This window comes from Trypanosoma brucei, chromosome 10, assembly GCF_000002445.2.
Source record: "Trypanosoma brucei brucei TREU927 chromosome 10, whole genome shotgun sequence".
NCBI classification, from domain to species: domain Eukaryota; phylum Euglenozoa; class Kinetoplastea; order Trypanosomatida; family Trypanosomatidae; genus Trypanosoma; species Trypanosoma brucei.
In genome coordinates, this window is record NC_007283.1 from 3,013,467 (window position 1) to 3,031,871 (window position 18,405).

Consider the following 18,405-nt stretch of genomic DNA (forward strand, 5'->3'; position numbering starts at 1 on the left):
TCTGGGAAGCCTCCCCGGGGGATTACCATTACGGTAACCTTCCCGAGGTGTTGTAAAGAGCGAGTTTTGGAAAAGAAAGAAGAGAAAGGGTGACCACAAATGCTGTCTACTTCGTTCTCCTTTTTCTCTCCTTCTACCTCACAGTTCTTTCTTTCCCGTTAGATTTAGGTAGCCAACTTAAAACAGTAATAATAATAATAATAGTAATAATAATAATAATAAATCGTAATAATAATAGGTGGTGGTTCTGTGTCGTTGTAGCACGGTGGGAAGAGTGTTAGGATGCCTTGATAAGCCCCTGTGCATGCGTTGAACGCTCATCTGTTTTCCTTTGACCACTTCCAACGGCCCTGACCCCACATAATCCCGTGGGCCCGCTTACCTGTATACATCCACAAACAGTCGTAGGGGTGTTGAGGTGCTGTGTATACAAGACAGAAGGCGTTTCCCCACAAGAAAATAATAATAATATAAAGAAGTCCTGGGCAACACGTGCACTGATACCCCACACTCACCGAACTCTGTTACACATCGTGTCTAAAGTGCAAAAGGGAAGATGGGTATGAGAAGCATCCATCACGGAAACCGAATAACTTTCTTCCCCTTCCTCACATTCGTGCTTATCACGAACCTCCTCTCCTAGTCAAGCTGATCATCCGACGGGGGCTTCTCCCCGTCTCCCGCCTGAGACACTTCAGGCGGCACATTACCGTCGGCAGCCGTTTCCCCATCTTTCGCCTCGGGCGTGGCCTCCTTCGGTTTCGGTGGGGGTGGTCGCTTCACAACCGCACGGACCGCTTCGGCGACTTCTTTCTGCTTCTCCCGCAACGTGGAACACGTGAGTACCGGGGACTCGCTTTTGTGCTGTTTACGATATTTCTCCATTTCATTCTCTGCCCACGCCAGAGCCTCGTCGCATTTGGCTGCCGCTCCTCGTAGTTCCTCTTCGGTGATGTGCGCTTCCTTTCCAATGGCTGCTAGTGCTGTATTTTTTGCTTTGTTCACCTCCTGCTTGAAGGTGGGAAGTTCAAACTCCACATCTTCGAAGTTGCGGCGGCGGTCACTTGCTGCGTCCGCGATCGCACGGAGAGTCTTAACGCGCTCTTGGTACACATTGAGTTCTGCGTCAGCACCGTCTTCATAAAGCCAGTTTTCATACTCATTTGCCAGTTGAATGAACTTTGCTTGTTGCTCCTTTGTGACGTACTCGCATAGGATTCCTCCATCGGCAATTCGCGGGCGGTTGTCTAGGATATAGCTTTCCAGTTCGTTTTTGCTGTCGCGCGTCTTGGTTATCAGGGCGTCTCGATCGTTCATTTCTGTCTCTTTCTTCTGGAACTCCACAATCTCCTGGCCAGTCAAACCAATGACGTCAAGGCGGGGAGTAACGCTCAGCTCCACGCGGCGCTGCTTCTGCTTCTTCACCATTGGCTTCTTCTCTGCTGGCTGCTCTCCTTCCTCGTTAGCGGTCTCGCCCTTCCCCCCCTCCTCAGCATCAGCGGGTTCCTCCACCTCATAGACCTCCACTGAGACGGCAGATTCCACTGACACAAGGCCGTTGGGGAGCAGCCGCACGCGCACGCGTACTTCTGTAGCGTTGGAATCTTTTCTCTGCGTCCCGATTTCCCATTCACCAATGACAAAATCTTTGCGGGGCAAGTATGCCTTCACTTTTGGGTGCTCGCTGTCATAAAAGGCGTACAACTTGAAACCACCGGGCCGCTTGATAGTGATCTCCAGCACCTTTGGATAATGGTCATCCGTGCCTTGTACAGACACTACCTTGTTGATGTCCGGAAGAAATGGCACGTGGCTTACAGCACTTGCGTTTTCCATGTAGTATCCAAGCTTGATGGGATACGTTGGGATATCGCTCACAACAAATTCACGTACCTTGAACTTGGGAGAATAAACAGCTGCGGTAATTGCTGCACCACGGGCCGCTGTTTCAGACGCGTTAAGGGTGAAATTTGGCGCACGTCCCAGTAACTCCTCCGCTGCGCTTTTGAACATGGGTATACGACTGCCACCGCCAATCATCTCAATGCTGTGGAATTGATCTGGAGAAAGTCCGGACTCCTCAAACCCCTTCTTGATCACTGCCTTGAACCGTTCAACAAGACAAACAGAGAGTTCCTCAAGTGTGGACCGCGGGAATGACGGAATGTTCACGTCAACGTCCATGAGGTTTTCCACGTTGAGTTGTGCAACCTGATTGCCTGAGAGAAGATATCTGAGGCGCTCGCATGCCTGGAGAAGGCGGAGACTCGCTCTTTTGTTCTCCTTCACATCCACGTGATACTTCTTCTTCACTTCTTCCGCCATATACTCAAAGAGTTTGTAGTCGATGTCCCGTGTTCCAAGATGACGGTCAAATGTACGGCTCAGCAACTTCAGATGACCGCGCCAGAAGCATGCAACAGCAAACACCGTGGTGCCGTAGCCCATATCAAGGATACCGACTACCTGCCCCTTGTCTTCTGTCTCTCCAAGCGAAGAGCCACGGAAGATGCCGTAGTCGATGCCGGCTGCCGTCGTGTCGTTCACGAGCGAAAGGCAGTTTAACCCAGCAATCTCACACGCTTGCATGAGCAACTTCCTTTGTTCAGCGGTATAGTAACAAGGAACTGTCAGCACGCATTCACGAGAGTCTACTGTAACCTTTGAGTCGGACAAACTTGCCAGGTTGACGTAACCGCGAAGTCGCTGCAGCATCATTGCAAGTACTTGCTCTGGGTAGAAATAAGTCAGTTCTCCGCAGTAATTCACGCCGAACATAAGCCGCCCCTTGTCATCACCTTTTATCGCGCACGTCAAAAAACGCCTCTCAGATTCAAGGCTGGGGTCGTCCATATACATGCCGATGAAACGCTTAAGCAAGAAAATAGTGTTTGAGGAATTGCGCACATAGCGGTCCAGGCCCGGTTCACCGATAAAACGTTCATTGTCAACAAACGAAGCGATGGTAGTCGTTTCACGCTTGCTGACTTCGTTCGTCACGATGTCAACACCACCGTGTCGGGTGATGGCGACGGTGGTGTTCAAATTTCCAAAGTCCACACCGAAGACTGACATGTGAATTGGCTCTTTTGTGCTTCACTTACCTGAAGTTTTCCCTTGCAGAACTTGTATTTAAATCACTCCTTTCTTTGCTCTACTTCGGACAAGAGAAAGGGGGAAAAGGCAGCAATGCAGAGGAAGGATCTGGGGAAAAGGGACCGAGGAAAAATGTATTCATGCAAAAAACAAACAAACAACACTCGGACACAAGACTCTCCCGGGTTGGATTGAGTTTTCCACACCTCTCCTTCAAACCTCGACAAGCAACGGTCGCACCTCGGCGCCCCATGTGTGCTGATGACTTGCGACGAGAACGTTGGAAGGGAAGTGGAAGAAAAAAAAAACATGAAAGGATAATGCGCAACTATGTGACGCAACACACAGCAACTGACACAGAGAAAACACTAAACCGCGTTAAAGTATTTCCACCCTCATTTCCTTTTTTTCTAAAATCATCCAACCTTCCCCCATACCCTTCAGAAAATGCACAAACTGATACCCACAGCAACACAGTGCGTAGAAGCAAAGATGGTGGCAGATCATCAAAGAATGCAGCTTCTTACCTTCGCCAAACTCCTTATATTGTTCCAATGGCTGTGCGAGGGCAAACCCTGTACGACACATAAAGTGGACAACTTCACAATGCTACTGGTTACTTGAGTAACTTTGATAGGGCACGCAACTTAGCGCCATGGTCGAGGCATTGTGGCCCCATTTGATTGGGTTGGACTTTCAACTAACTGACAACAGCCCTGGGTCGCTGAGCATTGCTGTTGTTTGCGGCCACCACTAAGAGAACGCTGATTGTTACGGTACATTTCACTGTAGCCACCGGGTCGAGTGGTGATACTTAGCGGAATGCCCTCCTGTTGTTTCCATGATCTTGGCATTGAGGGTTTCCCATCGAGCTGTTGGACCTGCTCCTTGACGTTGTGCAGAAGATGCGTCCACTCTACATCCGTCTTTGGGGCCCGCCTCCTAATGTCGAGGAAGCTATCCAACTTTTCTGCCATCGTGTCGCGTTCCTGTCGTAGTGCCTCAGTTTCTTCTACTGCCCGCTCAACATCGCGCCTGGCTTCCTCAGCAGCTTCTCTCAACGCAGGTAGCACAAGTAATCGCTCCCGCGCATCCTCCAACTGCTTAGAAAGATGCTCTACACTTTTCATCTTTTTATTGATTCGCTTTATTTCTTCACGAAGCGACTCATTCTCTAGTTTAACTTCGCGGTTTTGGGTTTGGAGCTGCAGATTCTTCTCTTCCAACTTCTTCTCATCATCGGCTTCTTTTAAGGATTTCTGCTGCTGTTGCTCGAGTTCGGTTATGCGAAGTCGGGCTTTATGGAGTTTCTCTTGCAGCGTGTTACTATTTTTGTCTATCTTCTGTACATCTTCCTTGTACTTTTGTGAATCATGTGTGTGCGTCTCCCGCTCCTTAGCGAGCTGCTGTTCCACCTCACACTTTTGGTCTTGCAGACGATTCAACTCAAGTTGAAGCTGCCTTACCTCATTCTCGGCAGAATCACGCTTCTGCCGGAGATGATCTGCCTCTAAGTCCATTCTCTGTGTACGTTCTGTAAGTTGCTGTAAACGATATTGTTGCTGTTGGTTCTCCGTACGCAAACCAGCCAATTCCGCCTCTAATTTCGCCACAGTTGCCTCCACTGCCCGACGCTCCGATCGCTCCTTGTCGCGTTCTCGTTCTAACTCCCCGACTGCATCGAGTTGCTTTTGTAACCTACGCTGAGTGACATCTAGTTCGTGTTCAAGCCGTTTCTTTGTTTTTGCCAGGTCCTCCTTCATTGACCGCGCCATTTCTTGCTGCTGGCCTTCCGACTGCTGTTTGTAGTTCTCAAAGGAGAGGTCGCGGTTGTTTAGCTCTCGTTGAAGTGTTTTGGCACTTTCTTCCGCTTTATGCAGCTCATCCTTCAACCGTTGACACTCTTTTCGTGCCTTTTCCTGTTCCTTAGCTAGCCGTTCAGAGAGGTTCTCACAATCTCTCCTTAGCTTCTTGCAATCCTCCGTCATCTGTGCTATCTTCTCGCCTGACTGGCGCCTTTCTACACTTAGAAGCTCCCACAACTCGTCTGCGCGCCGTGTCGACTCCTTTACTGTAATTTTATTTTCCCTCAGCTGGTCTTTGCACTGTCCCGCTTCCGCCTGCGCTGCCGAAATATCTCCGGTTAAGCGCTTTATTTGATCTTTCAGAGATCTATTGGTGGCTTTCAGTTCATTGATCTGTGCTTCATGTGCCTTCCTTTGCCTAGTTTGTGTTTCGATAGCTTCTAAGGCGTCTGTCAGTTTGTCGGTGGTTAAGGCAAGTTTTTTCTGCGTGCACTCATGTTGATCCCGCGGGACCACATCACCTCTCCGCCGCTCAGCTTCCAACTTTGTAGAAAGGGTTTCATTCTCACCTTTCAACTTCGAGAGATGTTTCCACAACTCCTTGTTTTCAACAATAAGGGTATTAATCATTTCCATTGTTTCTTGCTCCGACACCTCGCTGAACGCAAGCATCTGCTCTTGAAGAGATGTTAGTACATCCTCCACGCCATTCAACTTCGATTCAAACTCCGCAACGAGCGAAAGCACAGAGTTTCGAGTGGCAATAGCCGAAGCCTCGTCTTCTTCCTGTGCACGAAGTAACACACTAAAGGAGTCCGTTAGTCTGCCTGCAAAGGCTTTGTGCGTGTCGCGTATCTCATCTATACGTTGTTGCACCTCCCCAGTTGGAATGTACCGCGTACGGTCATTGAGCAAACGTTGAACCTCGCTCTGGTCCACAGTGGGCCGCTCGCGTTCTTGCTGCAGCTCACGACGAGCCCTCTCAACTTCCCATTGTGTCTCTTGGAGCATTGTTTTCAGACGGTCACACTCCCCACGCACATTGGCATGCTGCTGACGTTCGTGCACAAGGTGCTCCTCCAGCCGTTTTACACTACCCTCTGTTGCAGTTAGTTTTTCAACTGTTTCCCCGTACCGCTGAGTCAAAGAACTAAACTCTACCTTTTGTTCATTTAGCTGCTTTGTCACGCGTGAGAGGCGTGAGTTCGTCTCCTTCAGCTCCTCTTGCATGACATCTGCCTCATGTTGTATGTTCTGAAGCTTCTGCTCCATTAAACCGCGGTGCAAGTCTCGAGTGCATGAGAGGCCCCCGATTACATCAGCGCCGTCGATCACTCTTTCCAAGGGGGAGGAGGTGCCGCTACGGCGCCCAAAGGCGGATGCAGACCGGGAGGCAATACCAAGTTCCCCTTTTGGAGATGAAATATCTATGGTTCTAGGACCAGCACCTGGAGCACGGGACCCGCTTCTGTTCACACGCTCATCGGCTTTTCGTGATGGCGAACGGTCGGCATACAGTGAAGCGTCTTTCCAGCCGAGGTGCGTCTCCATGGAGGCACACTACAATATTTTCTATTATTTGCTCTGTGACTAGTAAACCACAACGAAGCAACAATTTGTAAAAGAGAGAGGAAGGAAAAAGAAAAAGGCAGCTTGTAGAAATAAAGTGAACGTGAGAGTAGTTCAACGGCAGCTCGGGGAGTTGAGAGAGAGGGGGAAAAGTAACACAAGGTAATTACCAACAAGAAACTCCAAAAATGAAGCAGAGATAGTCCAAACACATAGCTCTCCCTCTTTTTATCTCGGTTTGTTGTCTTCTGTTGGTGACTCGCGTCTTTTGTTTTTGTTTTCGCGTCAAACTTTGCTTTGCTTTGTTTTTTTATTATATTTTGTTATTTTTTTTTCTGTTTTTTTTTTTGCTTATTTGCTCTTCCCACTTATCCTCTTCTGTTCCTCAATTATTTTTTTTTGTTGGAGCGCAATAATATAAGTCAATCAAATAATAAAATGGAGGTGTTGAGGAAAAGCAAAGGAAGAAGGGTAGTGGCGGCGTATAGAGGGAGTACGTAGAAAATAAAACGAAAAATAATGAAAACAACAAAACAAAAACAATGATGATAATGGTAATACATATAAGTAAATAAATATAAATAAATATAAATAAATAAACATATATATATATATATATGTATGTGGAGAAACGGGATGAAAAAGGTGGGGAAATCGCTACTGTTGATTGCAACAAGCCCCAACCACCCGGCTACCGTGCATCAACAAAGGAAGAACACGAAATAATGCAAATAAAAGTTAATGTCGACTGTAACAAATAAAATAAAAGAGGACAGGTGGAAATGAGTTTTTCAAATCTTTTATTTTTGCGTCTTCAAATTGTTTTATTCGACACAGTTTGACGCCTGATTGTTTGCTTTTCCCATTTTCACTCTTTTCTTTTTCCTGCCGTGCACTCAATTGACAGAAGATGGGGGAGTGGGAGAAAAAAAATACAGTGAGAAAAAAAAAAAACAACGAACAACAGCAAAAAAAAAAAAAAGATCCACAAGTGTAACGCACGGCAACTGTGGCGCACATGCATGTCCCCACACACATATATAAATAAATAAATAAATATATGAATGGTTGCGTCACAATACGGCACTGCTGTTGGTCTTTAACAGCGAAAAAAAAAAAACAGTGATAATGTTGAGGACGCAAGTGAAACGAGTAAGCGGCTCGACAGAGTGAACTAGGGAACAAATGAAAAAAAAAAAAAGCAGCCAGCACTAAAGAGAATAATGACTGTAACAAACAGTAAATCCGGTTACTCGTCATTTTCCTCCTTTTCTTCTTGTTGAATTTGATGTTGTTTTCCCTTCGTTCTTCCTCCCTCTTTTTTTTTCTTTTTCTTTTTTTTAAACTCAATAAGACAAAGTCACTTCATTCCCAATGAATGTAGTAATAACAACTGTACCACACTTGTTTTTACCCGGTGTTGTTTATTCGTGATTCCCCTTGTTGTGTTTATTTTTGTTTTATGCTTAAACTTCAATTTAAGCAGAAGAAAAAGCGGATGATTTCCCTTCCTTCTGTTTTTTAATGCCTTTTTCTTCTGTTTTATTTTTTTTTAATTACTTTTAACTGTTGTTATTGTTTTCTTTTTGTTCGACCCTCATGAACCTGAGAGGTTTAATTTTTCTTAACAACGAAAAAAAAAAACATCATCTTGAAGCCGGTATTGTTGTCATATTACCGTCGGTGTAACACATGTTACGACAATGATTATAAAATACCCTTCGATTATTTACTTCTACATTTACCCTCCCCAATCCCAATCAATCCCTTTTGTTTTTCTTTTGCGTCTTTTTTCCTTTTCCTTTTTCTTTTTCTTCTTTCGTTTGACTACTTCCAACATTTCCTCTTCCTTTTCTTGTTTCTTATTTGTGTATTATCATTCTTCTCACTTCATTTCTTCATCTGCCTCATCTCATTTAACTCACCTTTCTTTTCCAAACCCACATTTTGAGTATTTTCTTTTTTTTGTTTTCCTTTTTTCTTCGTATATATATATATATATATATATATATATATATATATACATATATACCTATATATGTATTTGTATTTGTGTGTTTGTATGTTTTATTTTTTGTTCTTCCCCCCTCCTGGCTGTATCTTTCCCTATTTCCTCCATGCAATAATTCGATACGATGACAACAACCTGAAGGAGGTGTGGATTAACCAAAAGGGTTAATTTATTATTTGTTTCTTTTCTTTTTTTTTTGTGTGTGTGCGTATTTATGTGTGTCTGTGATTCCTGTTTTTCCTTTTCATCCCTTTCCTTTTCTCCTCCTGTTTTTTCTTTTTTAAATATGGAAGGGTAAAGGAAGGAATGTGAAATGAACACAACGGTGGACCACCGCTGCTAAACTACTCTCCCGCAGAGACACTACAAAAACGGTAAGAGACGCTACACAACTCTCGCTTCAGCACCGCGGCGAAATGCTCAAAAAAACAAAAAACAACAACAACAACAAAAAGAAGAAAAAAGAAAACGATGTGTGCACACTTCTTCAGAAAGGCTCAGGGTGGCGGAATAAAGGGGTTGAGGAAGAGATGCAAAAAAAAAAAAGAAGGAGAAAAGAGCCAGTACGATATCAAACTTTAAGAAGCACATCTCCCCTGACTTCCTGCCTGACCCGGTTTGTTCAGCATACACACACGACACTTCAAAATAAAAAAAAGGAGGGGGGGGGGAGGAAAGCGAAGTACTAATAACGAAGAAAGAAAAAAAACAAAAAAAAAGGCACGAAGGTAGTGACATGAGGCGCTACTTCCCAACAAATAAGATAGAAAAAAGTTTTCCCCATCACGATGAATACAATTCACCAGAAAAGCTGGTGGTACAACACATGATGCCATGCGGGCAGAGGCATTACAACACGTGGTGTTTACCTCGCGTATGGCCAATTTAAAGGAACAGTGCCATCGTGTCCGGGTATTTGAGAGTTGTATAACTGCCATACATCCCCCAACGGCTGCGGCCGTGGCTGTTGAATGGTTCCGGTGCAACGTCGCTGCCCTGCGCCAAGAGTTACCACCGTGCTCAAAAACGAGCCATCAAAAACAGGTTGAACCGCCACTGCTTCAGCAGCGCCACGGGGGAGGAAAAGTAACGTTCCCACCGCAGCGGGATCATCCAACTGAGGAGACGGAGCAACGGTAATTGTCCGCGGAGCCGCTGCCTGTTGTGCCATGATGGAGACAAGTTGTGAGAGAAGAGTATTCATTTGATCTTGTGGAACTGTTCTGCCCGTTGTAGCGGAAGCATATCCAGTGCCGCAAACCCCCGCTGTTCTTAATGCGGCAAGTATTTCTTGGGTATTGGTGTCTCCCATTGGCGGTGTAGTGGCGGAGGGGCTACGTGGCCCTGAAGTTGGCTTCTGAGGGGCATTTTGTGGGAGACCACATGTTCCATTTAATCCTTGTCGAAGCGCCATTTGCACAACGGGACTTGGTTCAAAGGAGGGTGAACTAACGTTGGGCACCCACCCGGATCCTCCATCGTGTCGACCTTCTTCTGGTGCTTTCCTCATCCCTGCGCTATGTTCTTCTTTATTGAAACCGCTGCCGTTATTTCCAACGACACTCTTTTTCCCCTTGATATTGTTGGAGTGCTGAGGAGATGTGCATGCTGAGGCATTTGGTTCAGCAACAACCTTTGGTGCACGCTTGAAGGCACCTTGTGCGTTTGGATCAACGCAAACAACATGGATAAAATTGCATCGTTCCCCAGTAAAACAGGTTTGGTTCGTTTCAAAGTACTTGCAGCGGATCAGCGGCTCAGCAATGTCATGACGGGCACAAGCTCCGCGCGTGTTAAGAACTTGTTCACTGGGGATTAAATTTACGGTAGTCATATCAGCGGAAAGAACCTCCAAAACTTCTCCGGCTGGTAGCCGTTCGTATGTACATTCACTCTCGTGGCGCCATATGTAATTCACATGAATGGGATGCGTCTCCAACGTGTTGTAATCAACATCGGCATGAACAAATTTGCAACCGCTACCCATGGTGCATGAACTCGGCTCATATGATTTATAATTGCGGCAGGCCACCAACCGGGTAATATTCAACCGTGCTGATGGCATGTGCACTATGAGATGTGAAGGAACCTCATACAAACACTTAAACTCGGCGTCAAATACTTTTGTTAAATTAGCATTCGCACAGTTCTCGGTGCTGACACTCAACGGAAAATTTGTGCTTCCACACAACTCATTGCTTTGTTTCCATTGTTCCCAAATTTCATCAATTGCCCACATCGGCAACAACTCGTTGTCCATACTGTCCCCCTCGATAATATCCATCGTCATCCAGTGGGTCGGGAGGTGTCACCTCACCCTTCTTTTTTTCTTTTATTTTTTTGCCTTCTGTGGTAAAACCACACCTTCCCTTCACAATTATTGTTTCCTTTCCCTTCCTTTTTGGTTTACACTATTTTTCTTCGCTTATTCACTGTAACTTTGGTCACTTTTCACGCCTTCAGTTTGTCTCTCACCTCGTTGACCTTCAACCGCGCAAATGTGAAAAGGGGAAAGGACGTCAAAAGAAAAAAAAGAAGGGTGAGGTGAGGTTGAAACATACAAACACACACACACATATATATATATTAGTCGAGCTACCGAGGCATTTATTTTTTGTATTCAGCAGCAAATACTTAAATGCACATTTCCATACTGTGTAACATAACACAAAGTATTATCACATGCATATGCATAAGCAGAAAGACAAATAAATACATTTAATTGCCAGCTTGCCATTCGCAAGTTATTTAAGGTTCCTCCTTTTTTTTCTTTTTTAGGAGGAGGAGGAGAACATTCCGTTAGTTTTCATCACACCAATTGCGTCCATAACCGACGTTTAGTCACCGCAAATACGACATTTCCCCCCGTTTCTGCACGTCATTTACTATATATATATATATACAAATTATACTATATGCATCTAACTGTACAAAATAAAATATAAATGGATAACTAAAAAACAAAAAAGAATAATTATACGGAGAGAGAGAGAAAGAGAGAGAGCGCGTATGTGAAACGTTTATTTGAGATGAAAAGTGACTCATGTCGACTCAATTAAACCATCATGAGAGGGGGGGGGAAGAAATAATTAAATAAAAAACAACAAATCACAGAAACAAAATAATGTTAAAAAAGAAAAAAAAAGAAAACATTGGAAAAAAATGAAGTGTAGGAACAAAAAAAATGTTGGAAAAAACGACGAAATAAACAAAGTACGTAAAAAAAAAATAAGCAAATAAATAAATGGTGTGGAGCTTTTTTTTTTTTGATGAAAATAGGAAGGGATACTGAAAAAACATACCAAGAAAAAGAAAAAAAAGGCAAAAAAAATAATCCCAATAAATAAAATCAAGTAAAGGAGATAGAGAGGGGAATGAAAATAATGAAAAAAAAAAGATCCAAACGACCCACTGAAAAAGAGAAAAGACGAGGGCAAAAGCAAAGGCAAAGGAGGAAGAAGGTGACAGAGACAGTTTCAAAAAATAAAAAAAAATAAAAAGGGGAGGAGGGGAATTAGTTGGTGGAGTGGAGTGTAGGAGGAATAAAAAAGAAAAGAAGAATGGAAGGAAGGAAGGAAGGGAAGTAAAGAAAAAAAAAGAAGGTAAAATAATATAAGTAATATAAATGATATAATTATATACGCACATGTCAGGCAGCTTCAAAAATAAATAAACAAACAAATAAACAGAAAGAAGGGGACAAAAAAAAGTTTTTTTAAAAAAAATTATGATATAAAGATAAAATGAGTAAGGGGTTCGAGTTATATAAAAATGGTGGAAGCGACCGCAACGCGTTGAGGCCCCGAATGAACGGAATGAAAATTACCGGCAGTGCTGCTGATTTCACACACACACCACACACCACACACGCAAAAAGAAAAAAATAAATAAAAATAAAAATAGACAGACAAACAACAGCCACACAAACAAACACTTCCCGTAGATTAGAGAGTATAAAAAGGTACCAACTTATAAATTCCGTGGCCCGTATTCACGTTGAAGGAAAACAAAAATATATATTAATATTATTAATAAGTAATGAAAAATGTGCGGGTGGTAGGTGAAGAGACAATAAATTGGCATAATGAAAACTCACATAATTCTACTCGCTTCCCACATATTCGCCGCAGAAATACGCGCATAAAAATACGCGACAGTGAAATCAGGCGTGTCAGTGGTTGCGTTAGTTCGTATTTATTTTTTCTTTTTTCTTGTTTTGTCTTATTTTTCTTTTTATCTTACTTGACTTTTGCTTTGGCATCAAAGAAGGATTGGAAAATTATGTGGGGAGGGGAGAAACGAGGATAATAATAATAATAATAAAGGGAAGGGAGTGACAATGGGAAAAGGTAAACAAGAGGGGAAACTAAGTTAAAGTAATAAAAATATGAAAGTAAAGGGTAAAAAGTCGACACAACAAAAATGAGAACGTGTGTAAATTAGTGGCCCATTTAAAAACTTAAAGAAAGAGGGAAAAAAAGAGTAAAGTAATGTTTATTTGTTCGCTGCGTATTTATTGGCAAGTTGAACGATGCAAAAATAGGAGAGAAATTATGTTGGGGCATAGGGAATAGTTGCTCCGCCTCCCCACCCTCTTTAGAACCATCAGCATCGTGTTTTGTTCTCTTTTTTTTCTTTTTTTTTTCATTTTAAAGGTTTCTTGTAAATGTTGCTATAGTATATAATGAAAGGTAATAATCCCACAAAAATAAATGCAAACATTTATATATTCATACATTCACACAAAAACACTGCTTTTCGGAGTTGGCGGAGGGATATGAGCGTTTTTAAAACCACACGTATGCGTTAGCGGAAGATGATACGCACAAAATAAAGTTTAAAAGAAAGGAATTGGGTAAAAACAAAAAGAAAAACAGAAACAAAAAAGGAAGGGAAGGGAAGGGAAGGGGAAAAAGAAAAGAGAAAAAGGGATGATGCATGCCCGGGGAAACATATAAATGGATATGCAAATATATAAACATATATGCAAGTGTCAGATCATATAAAAATGCAAACATATATAAGTGTCAGGTCATATAATGACTTAAACAAACACATATATAAATTTATATACATTAATTTACTTATACATATTTTTTTTTTAAAAAATAACAAAAATAGTTTAGGGAGGAGTAAGACAAAGACGATAAGGAAACAAAAAAAAATATTCAAACACAAAGCTCAAGTGTCACATTATTTCATTTCATTTCATTTCTTTTGTTTTGTTTTTTTTCTTTTTTTAAAAAATACCACCTTTTTTTTCTTTCCTTTCCTCCTCTTTTTCTTTACCTTTTTTTTCTTTCAAAAATGGGGTAGTGAAAAGAAGCGTCGAAGGAAATTATATTGATAATAATTAAACACTAAAATGAGAGAAAATAAGTAAATAAACAAAAAAAGCAATCACAACATGATGAGATGAGGTGTACATAAGGGGAAACTCATGTCAGTCGTGTTTTGCCTTGTTTGACCCCGGTCATACGTGTAGAAGTGGAGAAATAAAAATAACGATAAGAAAAAAAAAGAAAAGAAAAAGAAACAACACGACACAGAACAAGTAATGTTACGTATATGTTTTTTCTTTTGTTTTCAACACACCAAAACAAAATAAATAAATAAAAGAGGGGGCGTAAGGTTGAAACTAGTTATGCGTATTATCATTCGGAAATGGAAGCGACGAAATGTTTAAAGGAAAATAAGTTAATTAAATAATAGAAAAATGGAGGGAAATGCGGAAAAGCTCTCGTCATTGGCCTACATTTCATATTTGACCTCGAGGCACGTTATTTTTCTTAAAATTTTTGTGTTATAAATGCCGAAACGACAACGCCAATAATTATGGTTGTATAATGTGAAAGGAGTTAAAACCAATAGGAAAAAAAGACAAAAATCAGAAAAAAAAAGAAGGAGGATGGAGGGAGAAAAACAAAACAATATATCAGTAATAATTCAACAAATAAAACGCTCCTCAAAAAGTCAAATATGTCTCATAATCGGTACCCTTCTACAACATATAAAAAAAACCAATTCCCCACAGTCGTATAGTTCGTGGCTATTTTCTTTGCCTTATATTCAAGTTTCTCCATCTTTTTTTTCCTTTTCACATAAACCACAAATGTATGCACATACACGCCGATGAAGAGCCCTCTTTACCCCTCCCCCCCTTTTTTTTTTAAAAAAGAAAATTTAGTTCTTTCTTCATCCCATGAATCCGCTCAAATAAATAAGTAGAAAGACAAACCAAAGACAAAAAAAAACTTAAAGACAATCCCAATAAAAATAAATAAAATAATAAAAAAATATATACTTATTATCTTATATTATTTCCTCCACCCCCTTTTTTTCCCCCACTGTCTTGTCTCCCCTCTCCACTCCAAAACCCACGCAATGTCCCCCTTTCCGTTGTCATATTTCCTTCATCAGTTATCCTCTTGCTTCGTATTTCTCTTTCAATTCATACGTGCACTCGTATATTTTATTGTACTTACTCATAACCATATATATAAAGATATGCTTGTACGTTTGTTTATACGCACATAGGTTATACACAAAGGGGAAGTCAAAAGGCAGAGAGACGAGTAACGAGAAAGAAAGAGAAAGAGAGAGGAATAGAGAAGGAGAAAATAAAAAGGCACACATATACAAACATATATATATATATATATAAATGTTTGTGTGCTTGTGTGTATATGTATGCATTGCTGTATGGATTGAAATATTCATCTTTATGACCTGCAGAGAACAGGATAGTAAGGATTATGGCAATATGAAGCGGGCCGTGAGTTGGTTGCCATGGCGCTCCGTCTGGAGACTGAAGCATCGCTGAAGGCTGCAACAAGTGTCGGTCGGCTCTTCACGACGGTACTCGTGCGGACGCGTGCGGTCACTCGGCATCGTGGAATTACGCTGCATGTTGCTGGAAGTGGCTCACCAGCGGCATCTACACGAAAAGACAAGGCGGTGTAACCGCCTGCTCCCATGGATAACGCTGGCGCCTCACGCTCCGGTGACGAAATGCAGAAGTCGCTTAACATCGGAGTCCCGCTTGCAAACGTACGCGGCATCTTTTGAGAATCCGTGGCACTCGCGACTGCAGGGGACCTCGGCGTTGGAGTTACGGCTGCGGTACGGGCGGGTGCCCGTTTAAAGTCACCCACAACAGTCGGGTCAACACAAAGTGTATGAATAAAACTGCATCGCTCGCCACGGCTGCACATTCGGTTGGTTGTATAAAGAGGGCAACGCATCAGTGAGTGCGGGAGTGCATTATGGTGTGCCACTGACCCGCGTGTGACGAGGACAAGTTCGCTGGAAATAAGTTCATGCTCTTGAGGGTTTTCCTGTGAGCAAACCTCCAAAACGTCTCCAGCTGGTAGCCGTTCGTACGTGCAATGGTCCTCATGGCGCCATATGTAATTCACATGAATGGGATGCGCCTCCAGCGTGCTGTAATCAACATCGGCATGTACGAAGCGACAACTTTCCTCCTTTGCGCAGGAGTTTGGAACGCCAGATCTGTAATTGCGGCAAATCACAAGGCGGGAGATATTCAACCGTGCTGGTGGAACATGTAAAACAAAGTGGGCGGGCACCAGGTAAAGGTACTTGAAGTTGGGATCAAATACCTCCATGACGCCGTTTTGAACGTATTTGGCGCGATTGTCCTGCGATGACATATTTCCACTTCCTTGTCTTTTCTTTTCCTCCCTTTTTTTTTCTCCTGCTTTCCTTTTGCAAGCGTTTCCTGTTGTCACGTTCAAACCGTTATCCGCTGTGCGATGCTTACTTTGTTTTAACTTTAAGAAACTGAAGATGAGTGTATTCGGCTTAACTTTGATATTTAAACCAAACCAGGTTTGCAAAAAATAAAAAAAGGGGGGAAAAAATTGAAATCCATGAATATGCTTCAGAAAGAGAAACAGATAAGAAAAGTATGCACACAAACCTTTTTATAGTTTAACTTTCCAGTTTCCCTTTTCTCCTGGTCTGTTGGATGGGGAGTGCGGTGCCAATGTTAACACACTTCCCTCCCCCTCCCCTCCCTAACAAAAACAAAAAAAAAACAAAAAAAACAAAAAGACGAGAGAAAGATGGAGAGAGAAAAAAAGAAAAAGAAAAACGCTGTAAATTCCGTTTTTATTCCTTCTTAACCCTCCTAATGTAGAAAAAATAAAATTTAAAGAAAAAATCTCCTGAATAAGTAAACGAAAAAGGAAGAGAATGGGGGAAAAAAATAATTAAAAAGCCCCCGGTAAAAAAAATAAAATAAATACTCCACTAACGAACGATTTCGCCCTCACAGGCATATTTTTCTTTTGTTTTTTTTTTAAAACTTTTCCTACCTCTCCATTACACTTCTCTGTTTTAATTAATCACTTTGGCCTCTTTTTTTTCTTTTTAACACCCTCTCGTTTCGTTTAGTTCGAGCTGTTAAATTAAACTTAAAAAAGAAAAAAAAGGAAAAAAAAATCACGCTCACAAATGTTAAATGTGTTGCCGCAAGTCGAAGAGAAATAAGAAAGAGGAAGTAAAAAAGGGATAAAAAGACAATAAAATCCAAAATAAAAAAAAGTGAAGGTAAAAAGAGTTTTTCCCCTTCACAAAGTGAACCAACTAAATTAAAAAAAGCTGATAATAATAATAATAAACTAAGAGTAGAAAAAAAAGGTTTTCTCCCACATAAATCCATTTAATAATAATAACCATCATCATCATCGAAAGAAAAGAAAAAAGTATAATGAAATAAGTGAAGAAAAACAATAAATAAAAATAAAAAAGAAAAAAAAAGACAAGAAAACAAAACAAAACAAAATGCAAACAAAGAAACGAAATAAAACTAAAAAATTAAGACGACGTGAGTGTGCTCTGTGTTTGCAGCTTGTGCAACTACACTGTGTGGGATATCCAACACCATATGGTATCTTACATATGGTTTGGTACATATTTTTCACATAAATGTAGCAGAAACACATTTAAAGCATCATCTTTCTTTTTTTTTTTGTTATTGTCCCCCTTCTTTCCCTCTTTTCACACACCACCTTCATCTAACGCACATTTTAAATCCATTTACATGCACATGTATGCATTTAATTCACTTTCATTCGTTAATTTATTCAATCATACACATATATTCATATATGTATATTCTTTTCATTTTCCTATCTCTCTATCTCTCTATTTCTTGCCATTCAGTTTTTAATGTCCATCAGGTACCGGTAACTTTCATAAAATTATAAACAGTTATTGTATGAAGGAAAATCAGAAAGTGTCGGAGGAGGGGAAATAATAAATGAAAGAGAATTCCCTTTTTCATTTTTTTTTCAAAAATAAAAAAAAATGAATTACTTCAATACATAAACTTAAGCTAATCGAAACAACTGCAGCCACAAAAACCAAAGGAGAGTTTGTTTTTTTTTTTAAAAAAAAAGAAAATTTGAGGGAAACGAACAAAATAACAAAACAAAAAATTTTCTCTTCCCAACTTTTATGACGTAACGTAATGACAAATAAGCATAATTTTAAAAGGAAATAAAATGGGACAGGGGGAAAAGGCTGAGTAAGCTCAAATGATAAATCACAGTGATATAAAAATCAGTGTATCATCAGGAAAACAATAAAAAAAAAGACTAAAACAAGGGCGTTAGTACAGGAGTGAAAATAAATCCCGCTGCATTCCCATTTAAAAAAAATGAATAAACAATACATGAGGAGTAAAGAAAAAGGAAGTGAAAATATATATATATATATATATATATAATTATTTTTTAAAAAAGAACGCACTCCATCGAAAAGAAATGCGGAAAGTGTGGGAAGAAATCGGTACAGGAAGAAAAATAAAATGCACATGGTTGTGGCCAGTGCCCAAGTGATACAAAATGATTCAAAGAAAAAAAAAGAAAGAAAGAAGAAAGAAGAGAAACTAAAGAC

The 18,405-nt window shown here is 41.2% G+C and overlaps 4 protein-coding genes across 4 annotated transcripts, besides 35 other annotated features; all 4 read right to left on the reverse strand.

Moving 5' to 3' along the window:
* The first annotated feature begins 181 nt into the window (after positions 1-181).
* Positions 182-237: a microsatellite.
* Positions 238-639: 402 nt separating this feature from the next.
* On the reverse strand, positions 640-3,075 carry Tb10.389.0880 (heat shock protein, putative; the record flags this gene model as incomplete). The annotated part of the gene is made up of 1 exon (XM_818383.1): positions 640-3,075. One exon carries the CDS (start codon positions 3,073-3,075, stop codon positions 640-642), a length of 2,436 nt encoding a protein of 811 aa, XP_823476.1.
* A 668-nt stretch (positions 3,076-3,743) lies between these two features.
* Tb10.389.0860 (hypothetical protein, conserved) lies at positions 3,744-6,452 on the reverse strand (the record flags this gene model as incomplete). The annotated part of the gene is made up of 1 exon (XM_818384.1): positions 3,744-6,452. The coding sequence occupies one exon, from the start codon at positions 6,450-6,452 to the stop codon at positions 3,744-3,746; it is 2,709 nt and encodes a 902-aa protein (XP_823477.1).
* A 319-nt stretch (positions 6,453-6,771) lies between these two features.
* Positions 6,772-6,819: a sequence feature (T-rich).
* A 208-nt stretch (positions 6,820-7,027) lies between these two features.
* Positions 7,028-7,093: a microsatellite.
* A 300-nt stretch (positions 7,094-7,393) lies between these two features.
* Positions 7,394-7,454: a sequence feature (A-rich).
* Positions 7,455-7,506: 52 nt separating this feature from the next.
* Positions 7,507-7,536: a microsatellite.
* A 193-nt stretch (positions 7,537-7,729) lies between these two features.
* Positions 7,730-7,812: a sequence feature (T-rich).
* Positions 7,813-8,234: 422 nt separating this feature from the next.
* Positions 8,235-8,383: a sequence feature (CT-rich).
* A 72-nt stretch (positions 8,384-8,455) lies between these two features.
* Positions 8,456-8,514: a microsatellite.
* Positions 8,515-8,660: 146 nt separating this feature from the next.
* Positions 8,661-8,763: a sequence feature (T-rich).
* A 140-nt stretch (positions 8,764-8,903) lies between these two features.
* Positions 8,904-8,950: a sequence feature (A-rich).
* A 396-nt stretch (positions 8,951-9,346) lies between these two features.
* Tb10.389.0830 (hypothetical protein, conserved) lies at positions 9,347-10,771 on the reverse strand (the record flags this gene model as incomplete). Its single annotated transcript, XM_818385.1, has 1 exon — positions 9,347-10,771. One exon carries the CDS (start codon positions 10,769-10,771, stop codon positions 9,347-9,349), a length of 1,425 nt encoding a protein of 474 aa, XP_823478.1.
* Positions 10,772-11,462: 691 nt separating this feature from the next.
* Positions 11,463-11,485: a microsatellite.
* A 76-nt stretch (positions 11,486-11,561) lies between these two features.
* Positions 11,562-11,726: a sequence feature (A-rich).
* A 46-nt stretch (positions 11,727-11,772) lies between these two features.
* Positions 11,773-11,879: a sequence feature (A-rich).
* An 80-nt stretch (positions 11,880-11,959) lies between these two features.
* Positions 11,960-11,981: a sequence feature (AT_rich).
* Positions 11,982-12,029: 48 nt separating this feature from the next.
* Positions 12,030-12,061: a microsatellite.
* Positions 12,062-12,084: 23 nt separating this feature from the next.
* Positions 12,085-12,122: a sequence feature (AT_rich).
* Positions 12,123-12,182: 60 nt separating this feature from the next.
* Positions 12,183-12,226: a sequence feature (AT_rich).
* A 126-nt stretch (positions 12,227-12,352) lies between these two features.
* Positions 12,353-12,383: a microsatellite.
* A 106-nt stretch (positions 12,384-12,489) lies between these two features.
* Positions 12,490-12,516: a sequence feature (AT_rich).
* A 581-nt stretch (positions 12,517-13,097) lies between these two features.
* Positions 13,098-13,132: a sequence feature (T-rich).
* A 206-nt stretch (positions 13,133-13,338) lies between these two features.
* Positions 13,339-13,367: a microsatellite.
* A 1-nt stretch (position 13,368) lies between these two features.
* Positions 13,369-13,390: a microsatellite.
* A 41-nt stretch (positions 13,391-13,431) lies between these two features.
* Positions 13,432-13,575: a microsatellite.
* Positions 13,576-13,676: 101 nt separating this feature from the next.
* Positions 13,677-13,700: a microsatellite.
* A 35-nt stretch (positions 13,701-13,735) lies between these two features.
* Positions 13,736-13,783: a sequence feature (T-rich).
* A 207-nt stretch (positions 13,784-13,990) lies between these two features.
* Positions 13,991-14,017: a microsatellite.
* A 678-nt stretch (positions 14,018-14,695) lies between these two features.
* Positions 14,696-14,776: a sequence feature (A-rich).
* A 270-nt stretch (positions 14,777-15,046) lies between these two features.
* Positions 15,047-15,101: a sequence feature (GA-rich).
* Positions 15,102-15,115: 14 nt separating this feature from the next.
* Positions 15,116-15,144: a microsatellite.
* Positions 15,145-15,203: 59 nt separating this feature from the next.
* Positions 15,204-16,154, reverse strand: Tb10.389.0800 (hypothetical protein, conserved; the record flags this gene model as incomplete). The annotated part of the gene is made up of 1 exon (XM_818386.1): positions 15,204-16,154. The coding sequence occupies one exon, from the start codon at positions 16,152-16,154 to the stop codon at positions 15,204-15,206; it is 951 nt and encodes a 316-aa protein (XP_823479.1).
* An 8-nt stretch (positions 16,155-16,162) lies between these two features.
* Positions 16,163-16,211: a sequence feature (T-rich).
* A 314-nt stretch (positions 16,212-16,525) lies between these two features.
* Positions 16,526-16,597: a sequence feature (A-rich).
* A 630-nt stretch (positions 16,598-17,227) lies between these two features.
* Positions 17,228-17,290: a sequence feature (A-rich).
* A 595-nt stretch (positions 17,291-17,885) lies between these two features.
* Positions 17,886-17,913: a sequence feature (AT_rich).
* Positions 17,914-18,209: 296 nt separating this feature from the next.
* Positions 18,210-18,234: a microsatellite.
* Positions 18,235-18,360: 126 nt separating this feature from the next.
* Positions 18,361-18,397: a sequence feature (A-rich).
* The last annotated feature ends 8 nt before the right edge of the window (positions 18,398-18,405 follow it).